Source organism: Anastrepha obliqua, chromosome 3, assembly GCF_027943255.1.
Source record: "Anastrepha obliqua isolate idAnaObli1 chromosome 3, idAnaObli1_1.0, whole genome shotgun sequence".
Classification (NCBI taxonomy): domain Eukaryota; kingdom Metazoa; phylum Arthropoda; class Insecta; order Diptera; family Tephritidae; genus Anastrepha; species Anastrepha obliqua.
The window spans coordinates 6,073,577-6,100,267 of NC_072894.1; the positions used below are offsets into that span (position 1 = coordinate 6,073,577).

At 39.4% G+C, this 26,691-nt stretch overlaps 1 protein-coding gene across 1 annotated transcript; it reads right to left on the reverse strand.

Moving 5' to 3' along the window:
- Positions 1-17,548: 17,548 nt before the first annotated feature.
- Positions 17,549-18,493, reverse strand: LOC129240484 (histidine-rich glycoprotein). Its single transcript, XM_054876312.1, has 2 exons — positions 18,412-18,493; positions 17,549-18,262 (listed from the first exon to the last, which is right to left on the reverse strand). The coding sequence occupies exons 1-2, from the start codon at positions 18,415-18,417 to the stop codon at positions 17,549-17,551; spliced, it is 720 nt and encodes a 239-aa protein (XP_054732287.1). The 5' UTR covers positions 18,418-18,493.
- Between the last annotated feature and the right edge of the window lie 8,198 nt (positions 18,494-26,691).

Here is a 26,691-nt window from a genome sequence, read left to right on the forward strand (position 1 = left end):
ATGTTGAAGCATGGCCAGGGTATCCATACGTTGCCCGACGTTTTGGATTGTCGTAATGGACCCACTTTTCATCGCCAGTCACAATTCGATGCAAAAAACCCTTTCTTTTGTGCCGTTGAAGCAGTTGTTCGCATGCCATAAAACGGCGTTCAACGTCTCTTGGCTTCAATTCATACGGCACCCAATGGCCTACCTTTCGGATCATTCCCATGGCTTTTAAACGTTTGGAAATGGTTGATTGATCAACTCCCAAAGTTTTTGCAACCTCTTCTTGCGTTTGAGCCGGATCTTGATCGAGCAATTCCTCCAATTCGGTATCCATGAACTTTGGCGGCGCACCCTCGCGTTCTTCGTCTTCCAAGCCAAAATCACCACTTTTAAAGCGTGCAAACCACTTCTGGCACGTTCGCTCAGCTAGAGCATGCTCACCATAAACTTCCACCAAGATACGATGACTTTCGGCTGCTTTTTTCTTCATATTAAAAAATTCCCCGCAAAAACACATTATTTGGCACGAAATTCGACATTTTCAAGTGTGGTAAAAATATTGTTGTTTACGCTTCAAATAAAAAACTTATACTGACGTTTGTGCCTTACGACAGTAGCTCTCCAATGAATGTTTGGAAATGTGGATCGATGGAATAATAATCAAGTTACGCCATCTGTTGTAAAACCGCACGAACTTATCGATAGACCTATTATATTAGGCCCTGGACTTCTCAGCTTATGTTTTGTATAGTATTTACCCTTTACTGGGTATCTGTGTGAGCCGCTCCTTCTATTTGTGGTGTGCGCCTTGATGTTATTTGACAAATGGAGGAACAATTTTAAGTCGACTTTGAACGGCAGATGGTTTTTATGAGGAGCTTTTTCATGGCAGAAATACACTCGGAGGTTTGCCGAGCGGCCGCTATTAGAAAAAACTTTCTCTTTCATTTTGGAATTTCGTGCCCGTGGTTTCGAACTCAAACACTAACGAATGCCAGCCACGCACCAATCCATTCAGCTAGGGCGGTCGCCGTAAATTTACAACCCTAAAAAGGGCAGCCTTCGGCAATAATACAAGCAGCCAGTTATAAGGATCTTCGTACTTCCAGGTGTTCAGAGAAATCTTCAGCGGATATGTTACTTTCTTTCTCGGAAATGTATATTCCCGCCATGTGTTGCTACCTTTTTCAAGCAGATCTCGACGGGAAAAAGCTCCAAAGGGTTTGTGTAATTCTGTTTTTGAAAATATCAAACATCCAGAGGGACACAAATAGACACTTTTGGCCGCATATAATTATAGGTATAATCAATATTTAAATTTTATTTATCAAGCTGAACCCTATTTTAAACATACCTGCATACTTTGTGGCCATGGTTACGAAATAACGAAGGCTAAAGTTTTAAGATGAATTTGAGACAGTCTCTCCGGCGCCGCCGAATTGAGTCTAAACATTACAATCCTCTTAAATTATATAGCGCACAACATGTGGCTACCAACATCATCGACCGAGGGAATGCGAAGGATGCTGTAGGCGAAATTCCCCACTGTTCTTTGCTGTGATGCCACGCTGGTAATTTAAGTTTTTTGTTTTGCTAAATTGCTGTTAATATTGCAGCAGTGATTGCATCCTTGCTGACTCTTGTTGCTACTGCTACTGCGTCTCTTGCAGGTATGTACTTAAAAGCATACACAACAGACAACAACAACAACCAGTATGGCAAACAACCAATATGAAGTGAAAAACTGACAGAAAGATGAGCGCGGGCGTGCTCTGATTGCCAGCTGTTGTTACAGATATTAAAATTGTTTTTTGTTGTTGTTTTTTTATTGTAACTGGCAACTGCTACTGCTGGCATTCGATCAACAGCAACTGTGCACCCTCTTGGCTGGACTTTTTTCCAACGCTTAATAGTATTCGTTGTTGCAAGTTGCAGCGATAATGATGATTGCACTAAAATTACGAGGCATCAGAAAAACTACCGGCTACTTGCAGCCAATCGACCTGTCCATTTACTATTCACCAGCCGACTACTGCATGCTGCACATAAGACTCGTATGCAACGAAAAGACATTCAGCAGCTCCGTTTTCAAGGAGAAAGTGTGCGTGCTGGCAAAAAGGGCCGCCACCACCGCCACCGTCACCGACTCCATTGCAGACAACCACAAGCCAACAACTGCAACGATCACTGAGTACTACATATCACCACTTTTGCCAGCATCTCCAGCACATTCCACATCTGATCTTTATAATTGCAAAGCTTCAGACCTGACGATCCACAGATGCACCACAATGTGCGCAGATGCGCCACCCGCTGCCACGGTCGACATAACAACAACCACAAAAGTGCAGGCGCAACAACCATAGCGCGAATCTCAAATTGTATAATAACAGCAGCAGCAGCAACAGGGGCGACAACAACAATAACAACAACAAGTGCAACAGTAGTAATATTCGGAAAGATTTGTAGCAAACGTGTTGGCAACTTGCAACAGTGTGCTCATAGCCTCATCAGTGGCACGTTACCTTCAGCAAGAAAGCAACAAACAGCAGCAGAAACTGCGCAGCGGCAGTTAACTACCTATACAGAGCAAGAAATAGGAGCAAAATGCGGCGCGGGCGATCCAAATGAACGGCCTGCAAACATGCAATCTCTGCAATCTGTGATGTGCGTCGGCAGCACGCTCGTAAAGTGCTTGCCGATCAGCAGCAATTCACTTTTTTGCTGCTGTGCTGACTGCTGTTATTGCTCAGCTGAATAGGAGTTATTTGCTTTGTTGTTGTATAGTTGTTGGTGTTTAATTTTTTACAAGCAGCCCGCTGATAATTTTATGAATGAAATCTTGCATTAGCAACGCTGTGGCTGGGAGCATCGGTCGATTTGTGTTTTTGGTGTTGATCGTCAGTTGCAGGCGTCGGAGGCTGCTGGCTGCTGGCTGCTGGTTGCTGGCTGCTGTGGAGGTCACTCAAGGTTATTCGATGAGTGTGAGTGCCTTCGGTAATAAAAACAAGTACAGCATTCACCACTTGTTGGCATGTAAATTTTTGTAAAACGATTTTTGCTGTCGGTCCAGTTGAAAGCCACGACAATTAGAAAGCTATAAAATATGTAAATTACAAAGACAGGTGGCATAGGTTGCATTTATGAGATTCGTTTTGGGCTATGCATTTGTGAGGGCAGGAAATGCGGCTGGTATTCAAGGCTTGCATTGCATACCAGAATCGATATTTTTGAGCCAGAAAGGTGAACTTCTCAATGTGCTTGAACAATAAAGGTCAGGTGTATTAGGCTAGGCAATTACATTAGGCTCAAAACTCTTGATAAAAGGATACATTTTTATTGTATTGATTTCTGATTGACAATAATGTGTGATAGGAGGTGTTTGTGCAACGTTGAGTCCAGAGCAGAAAGCAGAATAGTTGCTTTATTGAAGTGATGGTGAAAAGGAGACTTCAATACACATTCTGTTTAAATGCTGCGCAGGTTGAGATAAAGAACGGCACATACGCTCAGTCCAAGCCAGCTCTATCTTAAGTTTAATTAAAGAACAAAGTTCGGATGTGGCACTGTGTTGAGTAGAGGGTACGAAAAACCATGAGGTCGGAGTACAAACCAGAAATCAAATCTACAGTCGGTGTCAGAAAAAAGGAACCCCGATTATTCACGCAGTATAAAAGATATGTATGCAAAATTTTTTACATAAAAGTATGAACAAAACTACTAGTCGCAATTACTCATTAAGCCGTGTAGTCTTCATCGTTGTCGAGTATAGTCTGGCATCTTCTTCATGCTTTGAACCAGCTTTTCTGCGTAGCTCGTCGACAAACAGGACTAGATTTTGCGAACTTGACGTACGAGTTCTTTAAATCATGGACTGGCCTTCGGGCAAGATGCGTTTTCATAATTTCCTACACAACTTCAATGGGGTTGGCGTCCAGTCCATCACGGTGACGCCATTTTCTTGTTTTGTTGTTTTTCAATGAGGTTTTCTAAGAGGAGTGTTCGCCTCTTTTAGTCGACGTTCGATGGTGTTGATACTTACATCTATTCCCTTTTTAGTAGAAACTGATCGTGCTTGACATAGTCGTGTCCCACTTAAAAAGTTGAACGATCACTTTATCCTGCTTTTTTGTCGTCACTCGCTTAAAACCGCGCTCGGAAAAGTCATCAACATTTTTGTACACTTTGTACCGCTGATTCTACATCTTAGCACACTTTTTTGATTTTTTAATCACTTTTGCAACTTCGGCGTAAGATACTGTCGGCCCTTTCGAATGCGTGCATAAAACTACCGCCTCAAAATGCTTCGCGTACTTCTCACTCATTTTTGCTTGCTTGCGTTTAAGGGAAAGTTTCGAACCACACAAACCTGAGTTAGCACTGGCGTCGGAGCCCTTGAGTGGGAATATTATGCAGCAAAAAGCAGAACGAAATACAATATATCTTGAACTTACAAGAAAAAGACCGGTTCTTTTCTTCTGACACAGACTATATTTATTTCTACGATAGTGAAAGCTTAATGCGCCGGAAAAAAACTTTAGGCTACAATAGCTGTTCGGTTAAAAAAACACAAATTCCCCAAATTTGTTGGAAAATCGATTACAAGTACGATGCGTCTTTTCTTCGCAGCGAATTTCCCTACCATTGGTTATATCACTACCACATTGCCATTTCCTCCAAGCCGGACTTTAAGTAAATCTTTTTAATTTTTTTTTCATTTCGTGCGGCATAGGTGAAATACACTCCGAAGAACTGGAGGGCGGTTCATACAAGGCTTTCGCTTTATGAATTAAAAAAAAATATATTAGCAAAAATCAATTTTTTCGGTATACTTTTGACTTATTTAAAATATAAAATATTCCAAATATTAATATATATTTATGGAATACGAATTCATTCCTGTGGCTGTCTTTTTTGGCATCGTAGGAGCCCATCATATTTTCTTTTAAAGATTTTGGTTACCGTTTCTGGCTCTGTCACATGAATGAATTGCTCGATATTCGCCTTAAAGGCTTGAATTATTAATTGATTGTTCCTATAATACCGAGCCTTTCAAAGTCTAATGGCACGCAATCGGCGCCCCAGGGTGGCTAATTGACATCGGTGAGACGGCTGATAATATGATTACCGAACTTGGTGGGCTAAATATCGATTGTAGCAAAATCAAAGATGTGTACACCATATCAAAACACAAGTTTTGATTATGTATTTATTCATATTTAATTTAATTTTTTTTTATGAAGACATAGTTTAATACTTTAACAAAATTCATATAAAGCAAAGTTTCTAATTTTGCATAGAATTTGAAAAAATTGAAAAAATAATTTCCGCATGAGACGGGTCGTCGCAAAATTCTTACCAAAACTGCTCAATTTGGACCAAAAGTGGCATCGCATGAACATTGCTAATGAGATGTTGGACTCTGTCCGCGACGACTCAAATTTGCTCCAGAGGAGCATGGTTATGACGTGGAAACCAAAGCTTCATCATCTCAATGGAAGTTACCGCACGAACTAAGGCCGAAAAAAGTGCGTCAAGTTCGGTCGAATGTAAAGGTTTTGCTTACCGTTTTCGTCAATTGCAGGGGCATTGTGAACCATGACTTCTTGCCACAGAGTAAAACGGTCAATAAGGAATATTACCTGCAAGTTCATTTGCGCTAAGCAATCCGCCAGAAACGCCCGGATTTGTGGAAGAAAAAAAATTGGCTCTTGCATCACGATAACGCCCATCGCCATGCTCACAAATCGTTGCTTGTGCGCGACTTTTTGACCAAAAAGAACACACTAATGATGCCACAGCCACCGTATTCCCCAGATATGGCCCCCTTTGACTTTTTCTTGTTTCCGAAACTGAAGAGGTCCTGAACAGGGGAGCTGAACAAGTTAAAAAAAAACAATTTTTTGAAGTGTTTCGAAGATTGGAAAAAGCGTTGATACAAGTGGGAATTAATTTGAAGTGGACAAAATAGATATGAATGAATAAATAAATAATTGTTGAAAAAAAACACGAAATTCGCAATACTTTTTGAATACACCTCGTATTTTTTGTTGTAGTTTCAACTATAGTTTTACAGGAAAATAATTGAAATTACAAAATAAATGCATGAATAGTCAAAACTTAGCAGTATGCGGAGCATACTTTCTTTTGGCACTGCCTGTATGGTATATATAATTTATATAGAATCTATTTATATATATTGGTGTGGGGAAAAAGACATCCAATTTTTTGCGTAAAATGTTTGCCCAACCGATGTGAAACTATTTTATGGGCAATATTTATCTCCTGGGCGATGCAACCACAACTGAAATGCCGGTCACTTTTGATTATTTCTGTGATTTTACTTAACATTTTCGGCATTTTCTTTAACATCAAAGATCCTTGAATGGAATCGACGAAACTAAAATTGCCATTCACAATTTCAGCTGCCTGACTTACATTTTCGCCTTTATCAAAGAAAAATTGTAAAACGTATCGAATTTTCTCTTTGTTGACTTCTATTTTTAACAACCTGTAACTAACAACTGAATGGAACCAATAAAAAACTGAATAGAACAAATAAAAAGAATATTTTAGTGCAAAATGTCACCTTGACTTTAAAATAAAAAAAATTCATCTATCACTTGGTGTTTCATCCCGGGAGATTCGAGCCTGTCCACTTCTGAACGATAGTCACGTACCAACTCAATCGCCTATTGTAGCCGCTTCAATTTTAGGCTATACAAAATCTGTTACGGTTATCTTGTCAGACGAAACTTATTTTTATGACACAAATAAAATTCCTCTGTTTGGGCATTGAAAAGCTTATGGAATTATGCAGAGTAGCCTTAGCATTACTCTCTTTAAAAAATTGTGTAATACCATAAAATATTCCCTATAATTTTTTTTTGGGAATGCTGGGTCTTTGTGGAAACTTATGTGCGATTGCGCTGCGAAGGAGCTTTCTGTCATATTACTTTTTGCTATGCATTGTACCCAGGTGTTGCTATTAGGATAATTTTTCGTCAAAGATATGTCGCAATATTCTTTTGGATATTAAAAATATGAATCGATACAAAAAATATGTTGTTTCAGCAGGACGGCGCAAATATGTCATGACAAAATCCACTTATTGCAAACCAAATTCTTGGGAATAAATCATAACTTCAGGATAACTTCTGCAGCAATTTTTCGGCCAAGGATGCCTGATTTAAATACTTTGTACTCTTTGCTGGGAAGCCATTCCTGGTTACCGTTTTTAGTAAATAAACTAAAATATATTGGAGCTGTCAACGAAAAATACGCTATAAATATCGATATCTGTATAAATAAAAAATGTGCTAAGTGCTAAAGGTCCTCGACGTCCATATTAATCGCTGCATATTCAAATATTTTGGAAAACTGCTTTATGTAAACAATCATTGCTCACCCAGTAACCCAAATTGCCAAACAGCTACAGAAAGTGATTGTAAATCTGGGGAAACAAGAGATTGAAAAAATTATTACAAATAATCAATTTCTGCACACCCACCGCATTAGTCGCGTCGAGTTGAGTCGGTAAGATTGACTTGACTGGCGTAATTGTACAATTTTGTGAAAATCTACAGTCTACCGGCATGCAAAATATCCATCAACACAGCAATTGCTGTTGATGTGTTTTTGTTATTTTTCGTTTTTTTTTTTTGTATTTCCTTATCTGCCGGCCAGCCAATTTTCGCAAGCCAGCTATGATTTATCAGATGAACAGCAGCGATAATGCCCACAGAAACTTAAACGTGAGTTGACGCCCCCGAAAACACAACCACCAACAACAACAATCTCCTTCACATACTAACAACAGGTTGTTTATGGCTGGGCAGGTGGTGAAGCGAGTGGCGGAGTGTTGCTATTGCCGCCGTTGCATTGAGTGCGGACGTCGTGGTAAAAAGTCGTGCAAAAACAATTCACACCACAGTCAAAGTCGGTGCTGCTAATGCAGTGGCAATGGCGTTCATCTACCTACAACTAACACTGGAAATGCCTGCACGTGCAACGAGGGTACAAAAAAAGCTTTGTTTGAAAGAAAAAAAATGTAAAGTCGCGAATTCGCAAATTCCATTTTCTTTGTATTCGAGATTTAGAATTCCTTTTTATTTTCCATTCCATGTTTTTATTTATTGTATTCGGAATTGTTCTGTGTCTTCACATAGATGCACCAGCGCTTTTACTTTTCGCGCTGGCGCATGCACAACACGTGGCTGCGCGAAGTCCGCGTGCAAATTCGAGTTCGCTGCTTAAGTCTTTTGAAAGAGACTGCGCTCCATTTGGTTATTGTTGTTTTGTGTTTGTATGACTCCGTGCCATTTGAGTCGAACAAATGGCTAACAAAGAAAATACGCGCAGCCGACAAAAACAACAATAATGGCAACAAAAAGTGATAAAAGTAAGTGCTGCATTGGCATATAAACATCGACGCGGCACCTGAAGTGCTGTGGCACTTAGAAACAATAGCAACAGCTGAAATGACGACCGTCAGAGCAACCAAAGCAAAACCAACAAATTTGAGAATGGTTTAATGACAGCTAAACGTTTTTGGGCTTCGCGTGATGTTTTCATTTATTAGGCTGTGGCATTTAGGCGGAAGCCGCTCTTCGGAGAGAAAGATTGCAAAAGCACAAAAACAAAAAGCCAAAGTGTGCGCCAAATACAAATAATATAAACAAGAGTGATATTTAGAAAGGTCTCAACATCGAGTGAGTGGTAAATGGCGCTGCCGGGTAGCCGCACAGTAGCTCTGAAAATGTCTGTGAATGCATACAAATAACAACAACTATGGTAGAGCATTGCTTAAGGCTCAAAATTTATTTGCTTCACCTGCAACTGTGGCCGCGTCCTGTGCCAAAGTGAGTAAGCAGCGTTAACACAGCGCCACCACTACCATCCCCAGCATCACTTCTATCGGCACCGGTGACACCAGTAGCACCAGCAGTACCATAGTTTTTGTTGTGTTGCAGTTGGGAGGGAAAATGGAATTGATTTTACAAATCTTGGCGAACGATTTGCTCACTGCGACGAGCACTCCAAGTGGATAATGGCAAATGGCATGCAATAAGATCAATAATAACAGCAACAACAAACAGCATGTGGCTGTGGCAAGAAACGCCGCAGTGGAGAGAGACACTAAAAATCGTGCCACTTAAATATAAACCAAAATTATCACGACTTTTGTAGAGATTTGTGTACACATTTAGATTTGTTTTTGTATTTGCTTTACGCGGTTCGTATAAAGAGAAAAAGTTATGGTCGTTATAAAAATACAGAGATGAGTAAATTAAATAATAGTAAAAACATAGAAAAATCAAAAAAAAGAAAACTCATTCTTTTGATACTTCCGCCCATAGAACAACTACACAGAAGCTGTTCTTTCAGTAAGGTACACTTATGCATAGAAAAATCTCCCGTAGATACACACACTTGGTTTCATTCAACGCTTCTTGTCGGCTATAAGTGATGGTCGCTTCTGGAATAATCATTTAAATGATTTGAATTTACCAGAGCACATTTTTTATGTGTCCTGTTACAAGAGATGCTTATGGAAGCTATGCAACGGATATCCATCATTACATCCTTACTATCCATTCTACTATCGACTATTCCGGATACAAATTAAACCGGGACATATGGTGAGTTTATGCATATAAAGTAGAGATGACAAATGTTCTCCATATTAATTTAACTTCTACTTAAAGCTTAACTGCGAAACTAACGAAAGTAATATTCCATTGGTTGTATTGAAAAAAAAATGATAATAATTTTAGCGATTACAACTTCTTTGTAGAACTTCAAGAAATGCTTCTGTTCTACTACTATAAAATGCAAATAAAAGAATTATTTTTATGAAATAAATCAGAAAATGTAATCTTTTTTTATTTTTGTCTAATGCCATTGTCTATTTGACCAGTTTATTTAACAAATGCCTCAGCTTTAGGTACATTTCTATAAATTGGAAATTCGCCGAACTTGCTATGGTGCTTAAGCGTGGTAAATCACCCAATGAAGTGCCCATTTTGCATGCCAATATCTCGCAGTAATATCAAAGCTTTTTGGTAAAAATACTTTTGAAACATCTACATGCAATCGCTCATTGAAAATAAGTTCACCAATTCTGCGTCAAATTTATCATTCAACGCTCGATGAAATATACAGAGTCGTAAGCACCTTAGAAAGCACTATGGAAAAGAAAAAGTGCATTCAACCGTTTTTCCTGAGGTATCACAAGCTCTCTACAAAGTGTGGTACGAAGGGCCAAAAGCTTAAGTCTATGCAACCAAACCTTTTCCGAGGTGCCCTCATCATATCTTAATGAGAGGCACTTTTCGTTCAATTCATATTCTAAAAAATATAAACACAGGCGCTACACAGGGAATCATTTTGGGTCCTCTGCTATATCTCCTGTATACCCACGACCTACCATAGGCTGATCAACAAGTACTACTACATTTGCGGCTGGCACTGCCGTACTTGCACTTACTTGATAGCACTATCGAAAACGAATAAGCTACAAGAAGCTATTAGCCCTTTTGCTACACGGTTGAAAAATGGAGAATAAACAAAATAATAAACTAAACAAAAGCAAGTCAGCACATATAGTGTTTTCATTATAAAAGGCTACTTCATCGATACGTCGATAATCCCATACCTCGACGAGGCCAAATATATGGGCATAATACTTGATGCCAAACTGCGCTGGAAAGATAAGTAAAAAAAAAGGAAAGAGCTTGACTTGAAATTATTGGTAGTTGCTGAAACTTATCAAGCTTAAGCTTAAAACAACTTAATTATCAACCGAAAATGGCTTATACAAGGTGAAGTCCAAAATAAACAAGACTGGCGTCATAGAAATGTTTTTGACGGCGCCTCTTTTTAATGAATTAGTGCTTTGGAAGTTACATCCCTACCTGACATTCGGTTCTTCGTGAAATGAGTTTTGAACAAAGAGCTATTATCAAATTTTGTTTTAAAATCTGTAAAACGTTCACCGAAACATTTGAATTGATGAAAAACGTTTATGGCGATGATTGTCTATCTCGTGCCAGAGTTCATGAGTGGTTTACACGTTGCAGAGACGGTTGTGAGCACATAAATGACAATGAACATACAGGCCGCCCAAAATCAGTAATCACCAAAACCTCAGTAGAAATTGTTCGTAAATTTATCAAAAATGAACCCAAATCATTGTTGAAATTCATGGAATCGGAGTTGAATATCTCCAAAACATTGATTTATTGCATTTTAGCTGATCATTTGGGCTTACAAAAGGTCTGTGCACGTTTCAATCCGTACAATTTAACTGAGGACCAAAAATTGCTCAGAATTCAACATACGAAAAACCTAATTAAAGAGGCGAAAAAAGACGAGAATTTCTTTTCCAACATTGTAACTGGTGATGAAACGTGGTGTTTCCAACATGAATCTGGAACTAAGTGCCAAAGTGCCAAATGGAAGGCCCCAGACGAGCCACCACCCAAAAAATCGCGTTTGGAGAAGTCAAAAATCAAGTGGACGTTCATTTGTTTTCACGATTCCAAGGAAATTGTCCACAAGGAGTTCGTTTGGCGTTTTGAAACGTTTGTTGCATCGCATTCGTCGAATTCGCTCTGAATACCGCGAAGGAGGAAGCTGGCGCTTATTGCATGATAATGCACCATTTCATCGATCCTCTCTTCTGACTGATTTTTTGACTAGAAATCACATTTTAACCATTAATCACTCACCGTATTCACCTGATATGGCTCCCTGTGACTTCTACCTATTCGGAAAATTTCATTTGGCCATGAAAGGAAAACGTTTTGCGTCCGTAGAGGTCATCCAAAAGGTTTGCACCGACATCCTGAAGGACATTCCGGTCAATGACCTGAAACACTCTTTCAAAAAGCTTTTAGATCGCGCAAAACAATGTATCGAGGCCAGAGGAAACTATTTTGAATAAACAATCTCGAAGTTATCAGAACAAAGCTCCTGTCGTTTCTATTTTAGCTCAGTCTTGTTTATTTTGGACTTCACCGTGTACATACTAGGTTTCAATTGTACAACGCTTCTAAAAAATTGATTAAGAATTATACTCGTATATGTAAGTGCGTAAATAAATGAAAACTAATAACAGAAATTCAATTAATTTATGCCATTAATTCTTTAAAACATTGTGCCCAATATATGGAAAAAAAGGATGAATGTTATTGGAAAATAAGTTTGTACACATGAAAATGTGAGTTCGATATCGACAGATGCAATGAGTTCGTATGTCAAAGATTATAACTTTAAGATAGTAGCATAGGATTTCCAGATATCGCTGTAATTTTTTCCTTTTTTGGGTGTCTAGGAGATCTGGAATCGGAAGCCAGCTGCAGTTTCATTGTTTATCCGAGAGACGAAGTGGTTGGGAAGTAGAGAGAGAGTCTAAGTGAGCTCCCTCTATACATTTTGTGTGACAACCACTCCAACCTAACCTATTCCATTATTGAAAGTATGGTCTAAGTATGAGGTTGAAGCGATTGAAAACGGCATATTAGGTGGTAAAATGAATTAATAGATCTGGTACAGAAGTAGGTATGTAAGTGCACAACACACGAAATACACACTCACTTCTCGGAGGGAAGATACCCGCCCAAGGATCTTGGTCCTTAATGCCCATTGCTTGGTTGACCTACGCGCCGAGCGACTTTTGTAAAAATTGCCAGATGAGATTGAATAAGAAACTAAATAAGGGCAATTCCGTCCCTGCCATTTCCTGGTAGCATCGGCAAGTAGGTGAAAGGCTCAAATGCCCGACACTTTGACAGGCGCTTCTTTAAGAAACTTGAGTATTTGAATTCCTTGCATATCTGAAAATTTAAAAAACTAGTTCTTGAGTATTAATTGGTTTCTGGAGACGCAGTGGCAATCGTACACTCATTGGGGCATAGCAAAAGGCCTAGAGTCTAAGCGCATCGTATTAAAGGCGACTGGCCAAACTAACCGAGCCAAAGTATTTTGAGTACTACATATAAGTATAACAAACATATGTGCTTGTAATTTGAAAATGAAATGTGTTTAAAAAAAAGCTTTATAAAATTCTAAATAAAAACACTTTTTACAAATTTCGTCTTCCTTTTCCAAGTTCGAGCAATCGGTTGTAATGCACTGTCGTTTGTGTTGTTGGGGGCTTGGTTCGCTCAGTTTATTTGAAATTTATGGCCGCACAAGTAAATACCTGGTATTGTTGTTGTTAATATTATTATTTTGTTTTTATGTTTATTATATTTTTACTTATGCTCTTTTTGCTACTGCCAGTTGAGGGTAAATGCAAAATTTATAATTGAAATGTTGCCGCGCTGTTTCTGGACGCAGCCAATGGCTTTGAACTGAGCAGGAATGCGACATTGGCCATTTGTATGCAAGTGGATGTGTTTGTGTGAGTGATGGTGGTTTGAGTAGCAGTAGCAGCAACAAAGCTCGCCTAAGCAGCAGGTGCACAAAGTAATTGGATTTTGTAAGGTTGACAATTATGTTTTGCGGCTGTTGTTGGTGGCTACGTTGCAGTGAAATATGTATGGAAATGTATTTTAAATGAAATACTTAATCAATCGGATATAATCTTTAAATTTTATTGTAGTTACTCGTTTTTAATATACGAAAAGCGTGATTTTTTAATTTTATATTAATTGCTGATTAAAAGTTAATATTTATGGAAAAAAATGTACCTCAGGTTTAAGTTTTAATTTTTCTTTAAATTATATTGCTAACCCACATCAATCGTCCGTCCGACTTTTGCGCTTAGCGAATGTTTAATTCATGCCAGCTACGGATTTGCCAGCAGCTGACTGACACCCAGCTACACCAGCGCCACCGCAGCCACCAAAGCTGCAGATGGAGAACAATAGACGCCTTGGCAGTTGCCTTGTCGCCTTAATACCATCACGCGCACGGCTGCTAATAATCTGGGCAAACACATCTACCGGGTGTTCTTGGAGCGCCTTCAACTCAATTCCGAGTCACCACATCAAACAGCTTCGAGGCACGTCTCATAGACCACACTGAGCCAAGGCAAGGCAACACACAAGCAAGGCAATAATAGGCAATGTAACACTGGCTAAGCAAGCGGGAAGTGGCAAGCGGCAAGCGGTAAGTGTTGATTGTACGGGAATTGTAGCAGCAAAAAGCATGAAAATATAAATATCATTAGTTGCATACATATGTATTTACAAACGAGTGTGCTTAATAACCTGAGTTATGTCTACACATTCACATACCTGTGCAAGAGTACCTCATACATACAAAGGCATTCACACTTGTATGTATATTTATTGTTTGCATTTGCTGCTGTCTGCGTTGCCATCTCCACCCCCTTAATGTCTCATCCACTTCCATCTCCATTTCCAACATTCGATTATTCATTGCGATTGCCGTTCCGCACCTGGCAATTAGCACTCGGTAGCTACTTTTCTTGCACTCCCTCTAACTTGTATTTCTGTACGATAATTTGTACGTTAATCGCTATTACGCCCGCACAATGTCTGCTCCAAAGTCTGTTTCTGATTTCAATTATTGCATTTAACATTCATCATGACTTGAGTTATTGTTGGTGGTGTTGATCACGTACTGCATGAGCACTGTAACAATGCCGATGGCTTTTAACCCTTGTTTGCGTTTTTGTGATTGCTGTGGTGGTTGTTGCGTTTTTTTTATGGATGGCAGTGAAAATCGCTCGATTATCATAATCACCTGCGCAAACAGTCGCCACGAACAAATTTTCTCAATTTAGTATTGGTTATTTGTATATTTATCTTATTAAATATACTTTGACGAGGGCGACTGAACTGATTTTAATTCAATGCCTGAATTGGCAATTTATTAACTATTTTGCTTGGACTAGTAAACTGTACTTAAGCTCCAAAGGAATTTTTACCTTCTTATAATCTTAACAATGAAAATAGTCTTTGTTCTCTTACATTTTTGCTACGCACTCCACAAACTTGATTTGGTGATAACTTTTTCAATTGTGACTAATCCCATCTCATTTTAAGATTGTATTTAAGGCTTAGTGTTAGTAATCTACAGGGTGGCGCACGAATCGTGCTACAAAAACAAAACGTAATAACTTTTTTTCTGTGTGAGTAATCGGCTTTTTTTTTTTATTTTGCAGATTAGTATTTAGATTTACAAAAAATGGAGGCTTGGGATACCGAAAAGAGGATTTGGATAGTGCAGCGGTACCATGCTTTGCAGTCCATCATTTCCGTCCAAAGGGAATTTAGGCGGGAGTTTGGCGGTACTCCCCCGAGCAGATGGACCATTATGAGGCTGGTGAACATGTTTGCTGAATCTGGAAGCATCGCACGCAGACCGTACCATCGAGATCCCCATGTTCGGGTCGAAGCCACAATCGCGGCTGTAGCATCGTCAATTCAGGCAAATCCAAGAGTTTCGACTCGTAACTTGTCGGCGCAAATTGAAGTTAGCAGACGGTCATTGCAGCGGATAGTTCATGATGACTTAAACTTGTTTCCGTAGAAAGTTCAAATCACAAGCAAATTAAACCCTCTGGATTTGCCTATTCGCCTGGAATTTTGCCAAAAAATTATTGAAATGGCCGAAGAAGACAACAACTTCATAAATTGCTTGTTTATGTCTGATGAGGCCCATTTTGATCTAAACGGCAATGTAAACAAGGAAAATTGCCGTATTTGGAGTCAATCAAATCCGCAAATACTCCATGAGATGGAACTGCACCCAGAACGAGTCACAGTGTGGTGCGCAGTTTCATCAAGGTGCATTGTCGGGCCATACTTCTTTGAAGAAAACGGTGTAACAGCGACTGTAAATGGGGGCCGTTATTTAAACATGTTGAAGGAGTTTTTTTATCCAGAACTGCGGCGAAGACGTATCCCTTTTAACAGCATTTGGTTCCAGCAAGATGGAGCAACTGCACATATAGCCAGACCGGTTATGGAGGAGCTCCAACAAAAATTTAGAAATAAATTGATATCCAGAAATTCCACTTTCCGCTGGCCCCCAAGGTCACCTGACCTCACTGCACCAGATTTTTTTTTTATGGGGTTATCTCAAACAAGAGGTGTGTAAAGCAAAACCAAGTAATTTGACTGAATTGAAGCAGTCCATCACAACAATAATTGAGGCGATCCCGACTTCAACCCTTCAGTGCGCAATGAACAATTTTCTCATCAGGTGTCGCATATGCGTGAATGAGCATGGAGGTCATTTACGTTCTATTATTTTCAAAACTAATTAGTTACATAAAATAAAATTAAATTATCTATACAATAAAAAAACAAAAAGTTAAATACATTGATTAGAAAAAAAGTTATTACGTTTTGTTTTTGTAGCACGATTCGTGCGCCCCCTGTATTTGATTTTTACTTTTATTGATCAATAAAAAAATAATACTTACGTGATGAAAAGTCTAGAAGTTATGATTTAGAGTTCACCAAGTAAATCTTTCATAGTACGAAAACAGGTTACTAATTAGTCGCCACAACGTATTTAAACTGTTCAATAGAAAAAACTGCAAACACATAATTTTTAGATCAAAAACTCCCAATAAGAGTTAATTGTAGAGATGACATTTTAGAATAGTGGGAGAATTATATTCAAAGTCCGTATTTCCTACTTAAATATTAAATATCTTCTCCTTAGTACAGAATAGAAGTATGAGGATGTTTCCATATGTTGAAGACCACACAAGTGGGAAAGTTATTGACCACAATTCACCTGGCACTGGCCAGGATGATCCTTCTACATATGGTTCAAGCAGCTCACAACTTCCGGGACTAATCCAAGTATCCTCTGGGTAGCTCCCGAACACCCTTTCGAGAGTCATTTGCCCATTGGTTCAGAAATGTTCGTTTTTGGACCATAGATTCCTGCACCGACTCCAGAATTTGTTTTTGAACTGTCTGTGAACCATTCGAGATTTCTGGGATCGACTCAAGGTCCTCCCAGTTCCCATTAATCGCGTTGTGACGGTTAAAAACACACCTTGGAAGCATTCGAAGAATATGCTTGCAGTGCATTTTAACCCATCAACTCCCTCACGAAAGACCGTGTCGGAATTTCTAGCATTTTCTGTTGGCCTCCTTACATTGGGCTCTAATTTTAAAGCAAACTCAACTTTTACATTTGCACTTTCGTAAATTTTAGAATCTTTTATTTGAGTTTCTTAGTGAGTTTTGTACAAAGCGATATTGAATTCGAGTGAAATTCTCTCTTAAAGCGGGAGCACTCTACTCGATTGAGAATGAAGTTGAGTTGTCTTTCAATGGAAAAGGCAATGAAAAATCTTAAATTAATTTTTCACATTGCCGTCCTAGGCTAACAAATGATGATAATTTTAATTGTGAATATCAGATGAATATTACCGAATATATGAGTGCGTTTTTGCATATTTTATAAATGGATGTGTGTGTGTGTGTGTTGGCACTTGAATTCGTTTAATAAATTAGCTAAGGGTTGATTCGTTTCCTTCATAGTAGGTTCGCGTTGAGTTACTATTTATATGAGTTATAGTGAGTTGTTTTTGTAAATTGAAGTTTCATTATGAAATCGATTAGTAATGTTTCTCGGTGATCTTAACTTTGCCGTATTTGCCGTGAAGGGCGTGGCGCGCGAAGGCAAGAAGGTTACCATGATGCGCATCTCCTGGGTAGAGTTTGTGCACAACAGCAGCATGCGTGTGGTGGTGGACGTGGGCAGGTACGGTGTGCACCAGGGCAGCATGGTGGTGGCTGTGATCGACAATATGGGCATGGTGGGCCAAGTGCTCGTGGTGGTGCAGAAGAGGAGAGTGGTATGCTTCGGCGTGATGCAGATCGTGCGCGTGCAAGTGCTCGTCATGATGGCTGTCCTGGTGGATGACATGATGATCAATCACGGGCTTGACGTAGTGCAGGAAGTGATGGGGTTCATGGTGCACAACTTTGGTTACGTGATGCACTGGCTCTACATGGTGGATGGGTTCGTGATGAACAATCTTTGCGGCAGCGGCGGTATGGTGCACATCATGATGCACATCATGCACGACAGGATGCACGTCGACATGAGCATGATGGTCATCGTGGTGGTAGACAGGATGCGCATCGATGTGGTGTGAATCGCCGCTGGCATCGATAACAATGGACGATGAGTGGCCGAGATGGATGCCACTGCCATGTGGAATGTCGACGTGGTGGGCGCCTTCAACAATATGCGCGTCATGACCATGGTGTGGCAAAAGGCCGGCATTGGCGGAGGCGAGGGCTAGAGCCAGAATACAGATCACAGGCTATGAGATGGGGGGGAAAAAGCAAACGATATGAGATTCTTAAGCTGCTGTTGTGATAATTAAGTTGTCCAAAGTAGAGTATAAAAAAATCAATTCAATATCCTTTTGTATGGTAGTCTATTTTTTGGGGCTTTCAGCTTAATACACACCTTCATTACTAAGATTTCACACTTGATTTCAATTGAAACAAAATATTTAAGACACGAACGCGAACTCCGACTTTGCTGTCGAACTGAGTGAACTCAACTGATGTCCCATTCGACGCTCCCACGCATTTTTATACACACATTGCATTGTGGATTTGCAAATACTGGCACGTTGTTGCGAGCGATTACTTGTTGTTGTTTTGTAACAAACGTTCAATCGCTTAGCGAAATGTAATCAGCTCTATTATTTCTGCCTACTCAACCCAGTTTTGGCCCACACCAGCTCAAGCATGAAGAAGACGCTGCTGCCGGCAAAAGAGCGCACAATCACAAGCAGCAGCGCTTCTCCGACTTATGAACTGCCAGCTGAGAAGCCTCAGTCCTGCGTTGCACCAAGCGCGCCACGCACCGAAGAAGCTACTGCAGTAACGCGCGCTTACCAGTGCGAATGTGTGTTACATATGTAGATATGTATGTTTAGCGCCGTGGTGCTTCAAATGAAAACGAAACACTCGCTTTGCGCTGTCTCGCAACGAAAGTGACATTCAAGTATTGAAGCGTTGCGCATGCGCAGAATATTAATTGCGCGCAAACACCAAATTATCAAAATATTCTACGCGTCGCTGGCAGTGTAGTGACCGCTATCGCATTGTTGTTGTACGCACATTATTGCCAGCTAAACGTCACATTTGAAAGGCAGGCGAGCAGTTTGTAGGTCCGTTCGCCGAACTGGCTGGCCGTAAATTACATAATGCGGCAGTAAAATTTGGCGGCAGTTCGGCCTTCGCAGCGTAATTACGTAACTTTTTTTTCTTTGATTTCAATTTTTACACATAGCAGTTAAATCGGCCATCAGCCAGTTCAATAGAAATACCGTTACGCACTCGGAAGTGACAAAAATTTAAATCGCATCGCAAATATACTCACACCCACCGATATTTTTTAAATGCACAGACATATATACATATACGATAATGCTGGACGACGCCCAAAAGCCGCCCTCTCCACAGTACATTGAGCGAACAGCTGTTAGCTCAGTAACAGCTGACTTCGCTCTTCATTCACTGGCCTGCCAACATTTGCAACGCTTCGCCTCGGAGGTAAAACCGAAAACTCCCAACTAAGGCAATAAATCAGCGGGAAAAACTAGTCAAATATTGCAGCACTTTTGCTTTTGTTTTAAATGCTGCTTAGTGCTTCTATATATCGCACAGTATTTTTGTCAGTCGTTTTGTTGGTGAAAGCCTTTATTGCTTTACAATCGCATATTTCCAAATGCGAGCCAAGCGATGGACATGTTTATAAATCATGCATATTCGCACATAGTACGCGCACATATCGACATATGAACACTCACGCGTACTTAGTTGCATAGTTTATGTCCCCTTTGTGCACAGTTTGTACTCGAATCGTTATCGCTGACCGACTTAAAATTTATTACAAAGTAAAGCTATCAAATCCGAAATCTAAAAAATCTAAATATTCATCACCATTCTCTGGAGTACGTGTTTTGGCACTAAGCCGTTATGTTCGCTCTTAACTGTCCAAGCTGACGGTGGCGGTGACTATTTCGTATTTCTAATCGGCTTGATATTTTTTTTATTTTTCTCACTTATTCTAATACTTCACTTGAGCAGGTTGACATCAATGGAAATATGGCAACCACAAAATAAGAGAATATAAAATATAATTTTTTTCACAATTTTTTGTTAGTTTTGAATTATTGTTAAAATAATAAAAGTTTTAGAATTAGCTAGGTTTCATTTGGTACATATTTAGAAAGTTTGATGAACTGGTAGGTGGTGGAGATAACTCTGAATGACTGAGCAGTAGTGTATCCTTTCGTTTGCCTACTCAGATAGTCAAGCTCTGAAAACGTTACAGCCAGAAAAACACTCATCAAATACGGCAGCTGAATGACACAAACTATTATGCGAAGTATCGCCATGGCTCTGGTCTATCCTGGCTAACGATTTGATACAAACCCTTAACAATAAAAGGTATAAAACAATAGGATATGTAGATGACATTTCTGTAATAACTAAAGGCAACCACGAAAGGACCATAAAGGACTTAATGCAGGATGCCTTAAATATAACCTGGGAGTGGGGTAGCAAAGAGAAATTATCAACCAACCCTTCCAAAACCACTATTATCCCATTTACCAGGAAAAGGGTTCTAAATATACCCTGGGAATAATGGAATAGACGTACCTTTAAAGGAAGAGGTTCAATATCTAGGAATTATGTTGTATAAAAAACTCACTTGGGAAGCCCATCTCTACTCTGTAGTAAAAGAGGCAACGAAAAGCCTTTGGACAACAAAACAATTTTTGGGTAAGTCCTGGGGTCTGAACTAGAATGACCTCCTTGATCTACCCCCGAATGGTAAGAGCAATCGTACTATATGTGGCTTTGGTATGGTGGGTTAAAACAAATCAAAATACTGCTATATCAAAACTTTGTAAACTACAAAGGCTGGTGTGCCTAAGCATAAGAGGGGCCATGAGAAGTACGTCACTTTGCCTGTAATAAACACTTTAACACAATAGGATTATCTAGTGCAAGATTATGCAGGTTCTGCTGTGATGGAGAGGAATCAAATGAACCACGGCCACTCAGAATCGCTACTGGATCTTAGAAGACAGGATATGAGAAACACGATAGAGCTACTGACAAGGCATTGTCTAATTGGAAGGCAAGCAAATAGCTTGGGGTTACCATATAATGACTCCTAATAATATTCTGTGAACTAAATAATGTCGGAACATTTTCGCCTGCTTTTACATGCAATAAGAATTACAAATATTTTTTTATTGAAGTCAAGAAGCTTATGTCTCAATAAAGTATTTTTTCTCTCAAAGATTTATTTTCTTTTTGTTACTTTTGTGAAAAACTGCTGGTCTAAAAAGTTACAATAATATTCCAAATTTACTGTTTTATCAGCTTGTAAGTATTGTGGATTGCAAAATTCCTTTCGCATCCCACAAATGTGATAATAACTAACACCTTTTTGGCCGATTTTTGGGTGCGAACTCGTTTCGAAGTCGAAAAATCAGATTCACACTTCTCCTTAGCCCCTTTTTGTGATTTAGTATCAGGTGCGCAACTAAGTTATCTTTTTTTTATATTTATATATTTTTTATTATTATTATATTTATATATTATTATATATTCGGCCGCCGTAGCCGAATGGGTTGGTGCGTGACTACCATTCGGAATTCACAGAGAGAACGTTGGCTCGACTCTCGGTGAAACCAAAATTAATAAAAACATTTTTCTAATAGCGGTCGCCCCTCGGCAGGCAATGGCAAACCTCCGAGTGTATTTCTGTCATGAAAACGCTCCTCATAAAATATCTGCCGTTCGGAGTCGGTTTGAAACTGTAGGTCCCTCCATTTGTGGAACAACATCAAGACGCACACCACAAATAGGAGGAGGAGCTCGGCCAAACACCCAAAAAGGGTGTATGTGCCAATTATATATATGTATTAGACCGGGTCGATTTGTGGGGAGGCAAAAAAATCGCCCATTTCTCTGTGAAAATCATATTCTAGGGATCAAAATAAGAAACTTTGCCGAAGGAACCATACCTCTAAAACAAATTCCGATGTCCCCCAATTTGGTTCGAACTTTTTAGTTTCATTTCTCATGTCAAGGCCAAAAATGGTGATATTTTGAAATGATTGTATGGGGAACCCCCCAGGGGAGTTCCAGATGGTGTGCCACTGGCCGTCAAAAGTTAGTGGGGGTCGGTCATACATTTGGACTCGATTGGAGCACTCTAAATGGGTCAAAGTGGGATTTTTCGTTCGACCCAAATTGGGGGACATCAGAATTCGTTTTAGAGGTATGGTTCCTTCGGCAAAGTTTCTTATTCTGATCCCTAGAATACGATTTTCACAGAGCAATGAGCGATTTTTAAATCGACCCGCCTTAATATGTATATATATATAATACAACTTTATTCTGAAAAAATGGTTACAAGTGAATCATTGAAAGTTTTGCCCATCGCTGGCTGCTATATTACTTTTTCCCATATTTCTGGTAGATCTCGTATACCTTCGCGGCCACGTGAGGCCGAGCGTTGTCATGCTATAGAATCACTTTTTCATGCCTCTCCGCGTATTGCGGCTGCTTCTCGCGCAGTGATCGGCTCAATTGAAGTTGATACCGATCCCCAGTGATGGTTGCGCTTGGCTTTAACAGCTCATAATAAATAACACCAGCTTGGTCCCACCAAATACATAACCTTCGCAGCGTGGCGACGGCGTAGAAGCATGGTTATGTTAGAATCGACTAGCACACACTGCTGACGACATCTATTGACAAACAGCGGGAACTTAGTTGCACACCTAATAAGGGGTGGGCCATGTAAAATTTGCTTTTTGAATCGGCTATAAAAAAAACTAGTTAATATTTTTTCAAACTTTTTTTTTTATTTTGAAGAAGAGACATTGTCATTTATGAATGAAAAGTAATATCGTTCAAATGACTGCCACGACTGGCTTTACAGGCCATTCGATCAACCCAATTTTTAAGCACATTTTCGATTGTTTGGGCTCCAATTTCATGAATGGCAACTTCGATTTCGTGTTTTAAAGCATCAATCGTCTCTGGATGGTTCGCATAGCATTTGTCCTTAACGGCTCCCCACAAGAAATAGTCCAACGGGCTAAAATCACAGCTCCGAGGCGGCCAATTGATATCGGAATTTCGGCTGATTATTCGGTTTTCAAAAACGGTAACGAAAAGTTCGAGTGTAACTTTGGCAGTGTGACAAGTTGTTGGCAGTGTGACAACCTGTTGAAACCAAATGTCGTCCATGTCATCTACTTCAATTTTTGGAAACAACTCGTTGAGCATGTCCCGGTAACGCTCGCCATTTACTGTAACCGTGGCTCCTCGCTCATTTTCGAAAAAAAAAAATGGCCCGATGATGCCGCCAGACCAAAAACCGCACCAAACAGTGAGTCGTTGTGGATGCCTTTGCTTCTCTACAGTAACGTGTGGATTTTCTGAACCCCAAATCCGACAATTTGGCTTATTGACGTAGCCACCGATGTGAAAATGAGCTTCATCAGAAAAGAAGAAGAAGACTCACCACTTTGGAAATAAGTTTTCAATATTTCCCAATTTTGTTCAAGCGTATAGCGTCCCATTTCGTAAATGTCAAATCTTTAAGTAAAATATGAACACATTTGACATGTCATTTGTGTTACCATTCTCAAAAAAATAGGCGGTTCAAAATGCAAATGCTATATGACCCACCCTGTTTAATTGTGATGCACCCCAGTCTCATCCATAGAGATGAATCAATGCACTAAGTCCATTTTATTCTTCCGAAAATACTCATGATGTTGCTTAGAAAGCCGCATTCGAATGTGTTTTTTGTTCCATTGTTGGCGAATGCGGCACCCATTGTGCACACAGCTTTCTGAAAGCCAGTGCTTCAGTCAAAATATTATTTGCACCGCTCAATGAGATGCCTAGTGCTTCTACTAAATCCCTTTCAGTCTCTCGACGATTTTCCAATACAATATTCTGTATTTTTTCTACGGTTTCAGGTGCTGTTGCTGTTCGTTCATAAATTTCCTTTGCCTTTAAACCTTCCAAAAATAAAAATTCAATCTTTGTACGATACTTGATTTTTTCCATTGTAGAAAATACTCTTACACGCCGGAACTAAATGTCTTGTACACAATGAAGGAATTGACAGATTGAAATGAAAATATATGAAACAAAATTTAGGCTAGTAACACGGCGGATTCATTAAAAGTGGTGGCATTAGACCAACAACAATGTTCTGTACGTTTGATTGTCAAAGCAAAGTATTGGGAAACTACAAAACATTTAATGAATTTGCATTGTTTCATTCTGAGCTGGCAGCCACATGGACACGGCGAAAAAAAAAACAAATCAGCTGATTTACCAACACCATCTTTAATAGATTCGCCTTGGCTAGTAACAAAACCCTCTCTTATCGAACCGCAAAACTTATTGAATAACCTCGTAGATATCGCCATGCACTTTTTACTGGTCTTGTGGTCATATCTGCATGCTTACCTAAACATTTTTTTTGGATTTTGTCACCTGAAATAAATGTTTTTGTGAAGGATAATTTTTATTGGCCAAAATTTCTCTAACTTTCTCTCACTTTCACTCTCTGAATTTTTAATTGATTTGGAGTGGTAGAAAAGTGGTGGGCAAGAAAGTGGTTTGCAAAAATTGGGAATAACTATTACAAATTTGTCCGCAACTATTTTGTTCCCGTTCTCCAACTGGAGTAGAAGCAATAAATTAACTGACTAAAAATAAATATAGAAATCGGTCAAGGTGTGCCATTTCTAATAATAATTTCCGAAATACGCAGACGACACTTACATGACAGCCACCAGCGTACACAACAACACACCGAACTAACTCATCACACATCTATGTACTTCCACATACTTCCCCTCAGCTAACTACAGCCGGCCGACCGATCTCGTGTGATCTTCTCTGGGCACTCAAAGAGAATTTTATGTCCGCGTTTTGTGGCATTTGGTGTATCTGGCATGCGCCCAATCATTTACTTGACTATACCGGTGCACATATGTACGTTTATCCAATTAACGGTGCATTGTGGCAAGTGCGGTAATTAGACAAAACATAACTCATGCTAATATTGCAAATTGTTAGAGAGCAAAAAATTAAATGAAATAAAATAAAAATCTAAGAAAAATTATAATGCGAGTATTGAAGAGAAGAAAATGTGAATGATTTTTGTTTTGTTTTTTGAGAATTAAGAACTAAGTGTGCGGTTCGGATGAAAGGCGGCCAATGATGCAAACAGTGAAACAGAACCTTTGCACGATCACACTCACACACACACACATTTGCATAATAAATGTGGCGAAATGGTTAACAGCAAATTTAATGACGCCGCCAACAACGCCGCCACCACCACCGACGCTTGCAACAAATCAACAAAAAAGCGACAGCTACAGCAATACACATTGCCACCGCACAAAAGAGCTGCTGAACGCTATAATTCAACACTAGACGTTGTGATTTGTGATAAATTTAACATTTTGCCCACAAATCATAAGCGGCAGCAGCTCTTGTTATTCTTTTGCCTATTTTTAGTTAGAGTCACTTGAACAATTTATAAATATGAAAAAGTGTTGTAGACAAATTGTTGGATTTTGCAAATGAACTAAGTACATGGCATTTGGTGCAACATTTAAGAATTTCGACATAAATTCATGGACAGACAATATGTCGCGAGAAAAGCAGCCAGTGCTTTACTTAGTGTAGTAACTATTAATAAATGTTTCTCTTTTAAATCAATAAGTAGATAAATAAAATAACAACGATTATATAGTCTAGCACCATCGCACAGAGGCTATAAACTTTCATCAACAGAGGCCTCCGCTTCGTCTGTAGAATATTCTGGCCGAACAACATCAGCATCGAGGCACTGAGGAGCTAATCAACAAATGATTAATCCAACCTATGGCAAATCAAACGTAGAAAGTGGCGAAGCATAGGTCACTCGGTTTGAAAACCACCAGATAATATCTCGAGAATGGCACTGGACTGGAACCCGTAAGGGAACACAGGTCACGATCGGAGAAGGTCGATACTCCGCGAGCTAGCAGATGCCGATCTCACATGGGACGGCACAAAAAAAACTAACAGCCCAGAACCGTGTACGTTGAAAGAGTTTTGTCGAGGTTCTATGCTCCCGAGCAGAGTGAAAAAGTGGGGGAAAAACATAAAAAAAGAAAGATCCTGCATTAGAAATTTGGCCGAGTTTCTTCTTTGGTTGGTTGGTTAGTTGGTTTAAGTGGTGATTCATCCAGAATCCAACTAGCGCTTCCGTACCATTTTGTTGCCACATCTCCGTTACCAACTTGTTTAGTGTACCAATAAAATAAAAGCAATTTTCAAATTATGTAAAAAATTTAAGTAAATACCATTTTTATAAAAAAAAAATAGATGTGGCTTTTTTACCGAAAAATAGTTTTTAAGTCGGGATTTCAATTATTTTTAAATCATAATAGGCGCCTTCGATTCATCACTTCTCCGCTCGCTATCTTTCTCTGCTATATGACCGCTCGCTCACTCAACGAACAAATTTTATGTGAGAGCAACAATAAAGTTATCGAGCAAGATTCTCCGACGTATAACTCACTACTTTCAATGCTGCCTGCTCTCTTTCAAGTGAGTTTCATTAGACCGCGTTTATAAAGAGGGACTTTTTTGTTTCAACTTTGAGAAATGCCGTCGTACTCACACT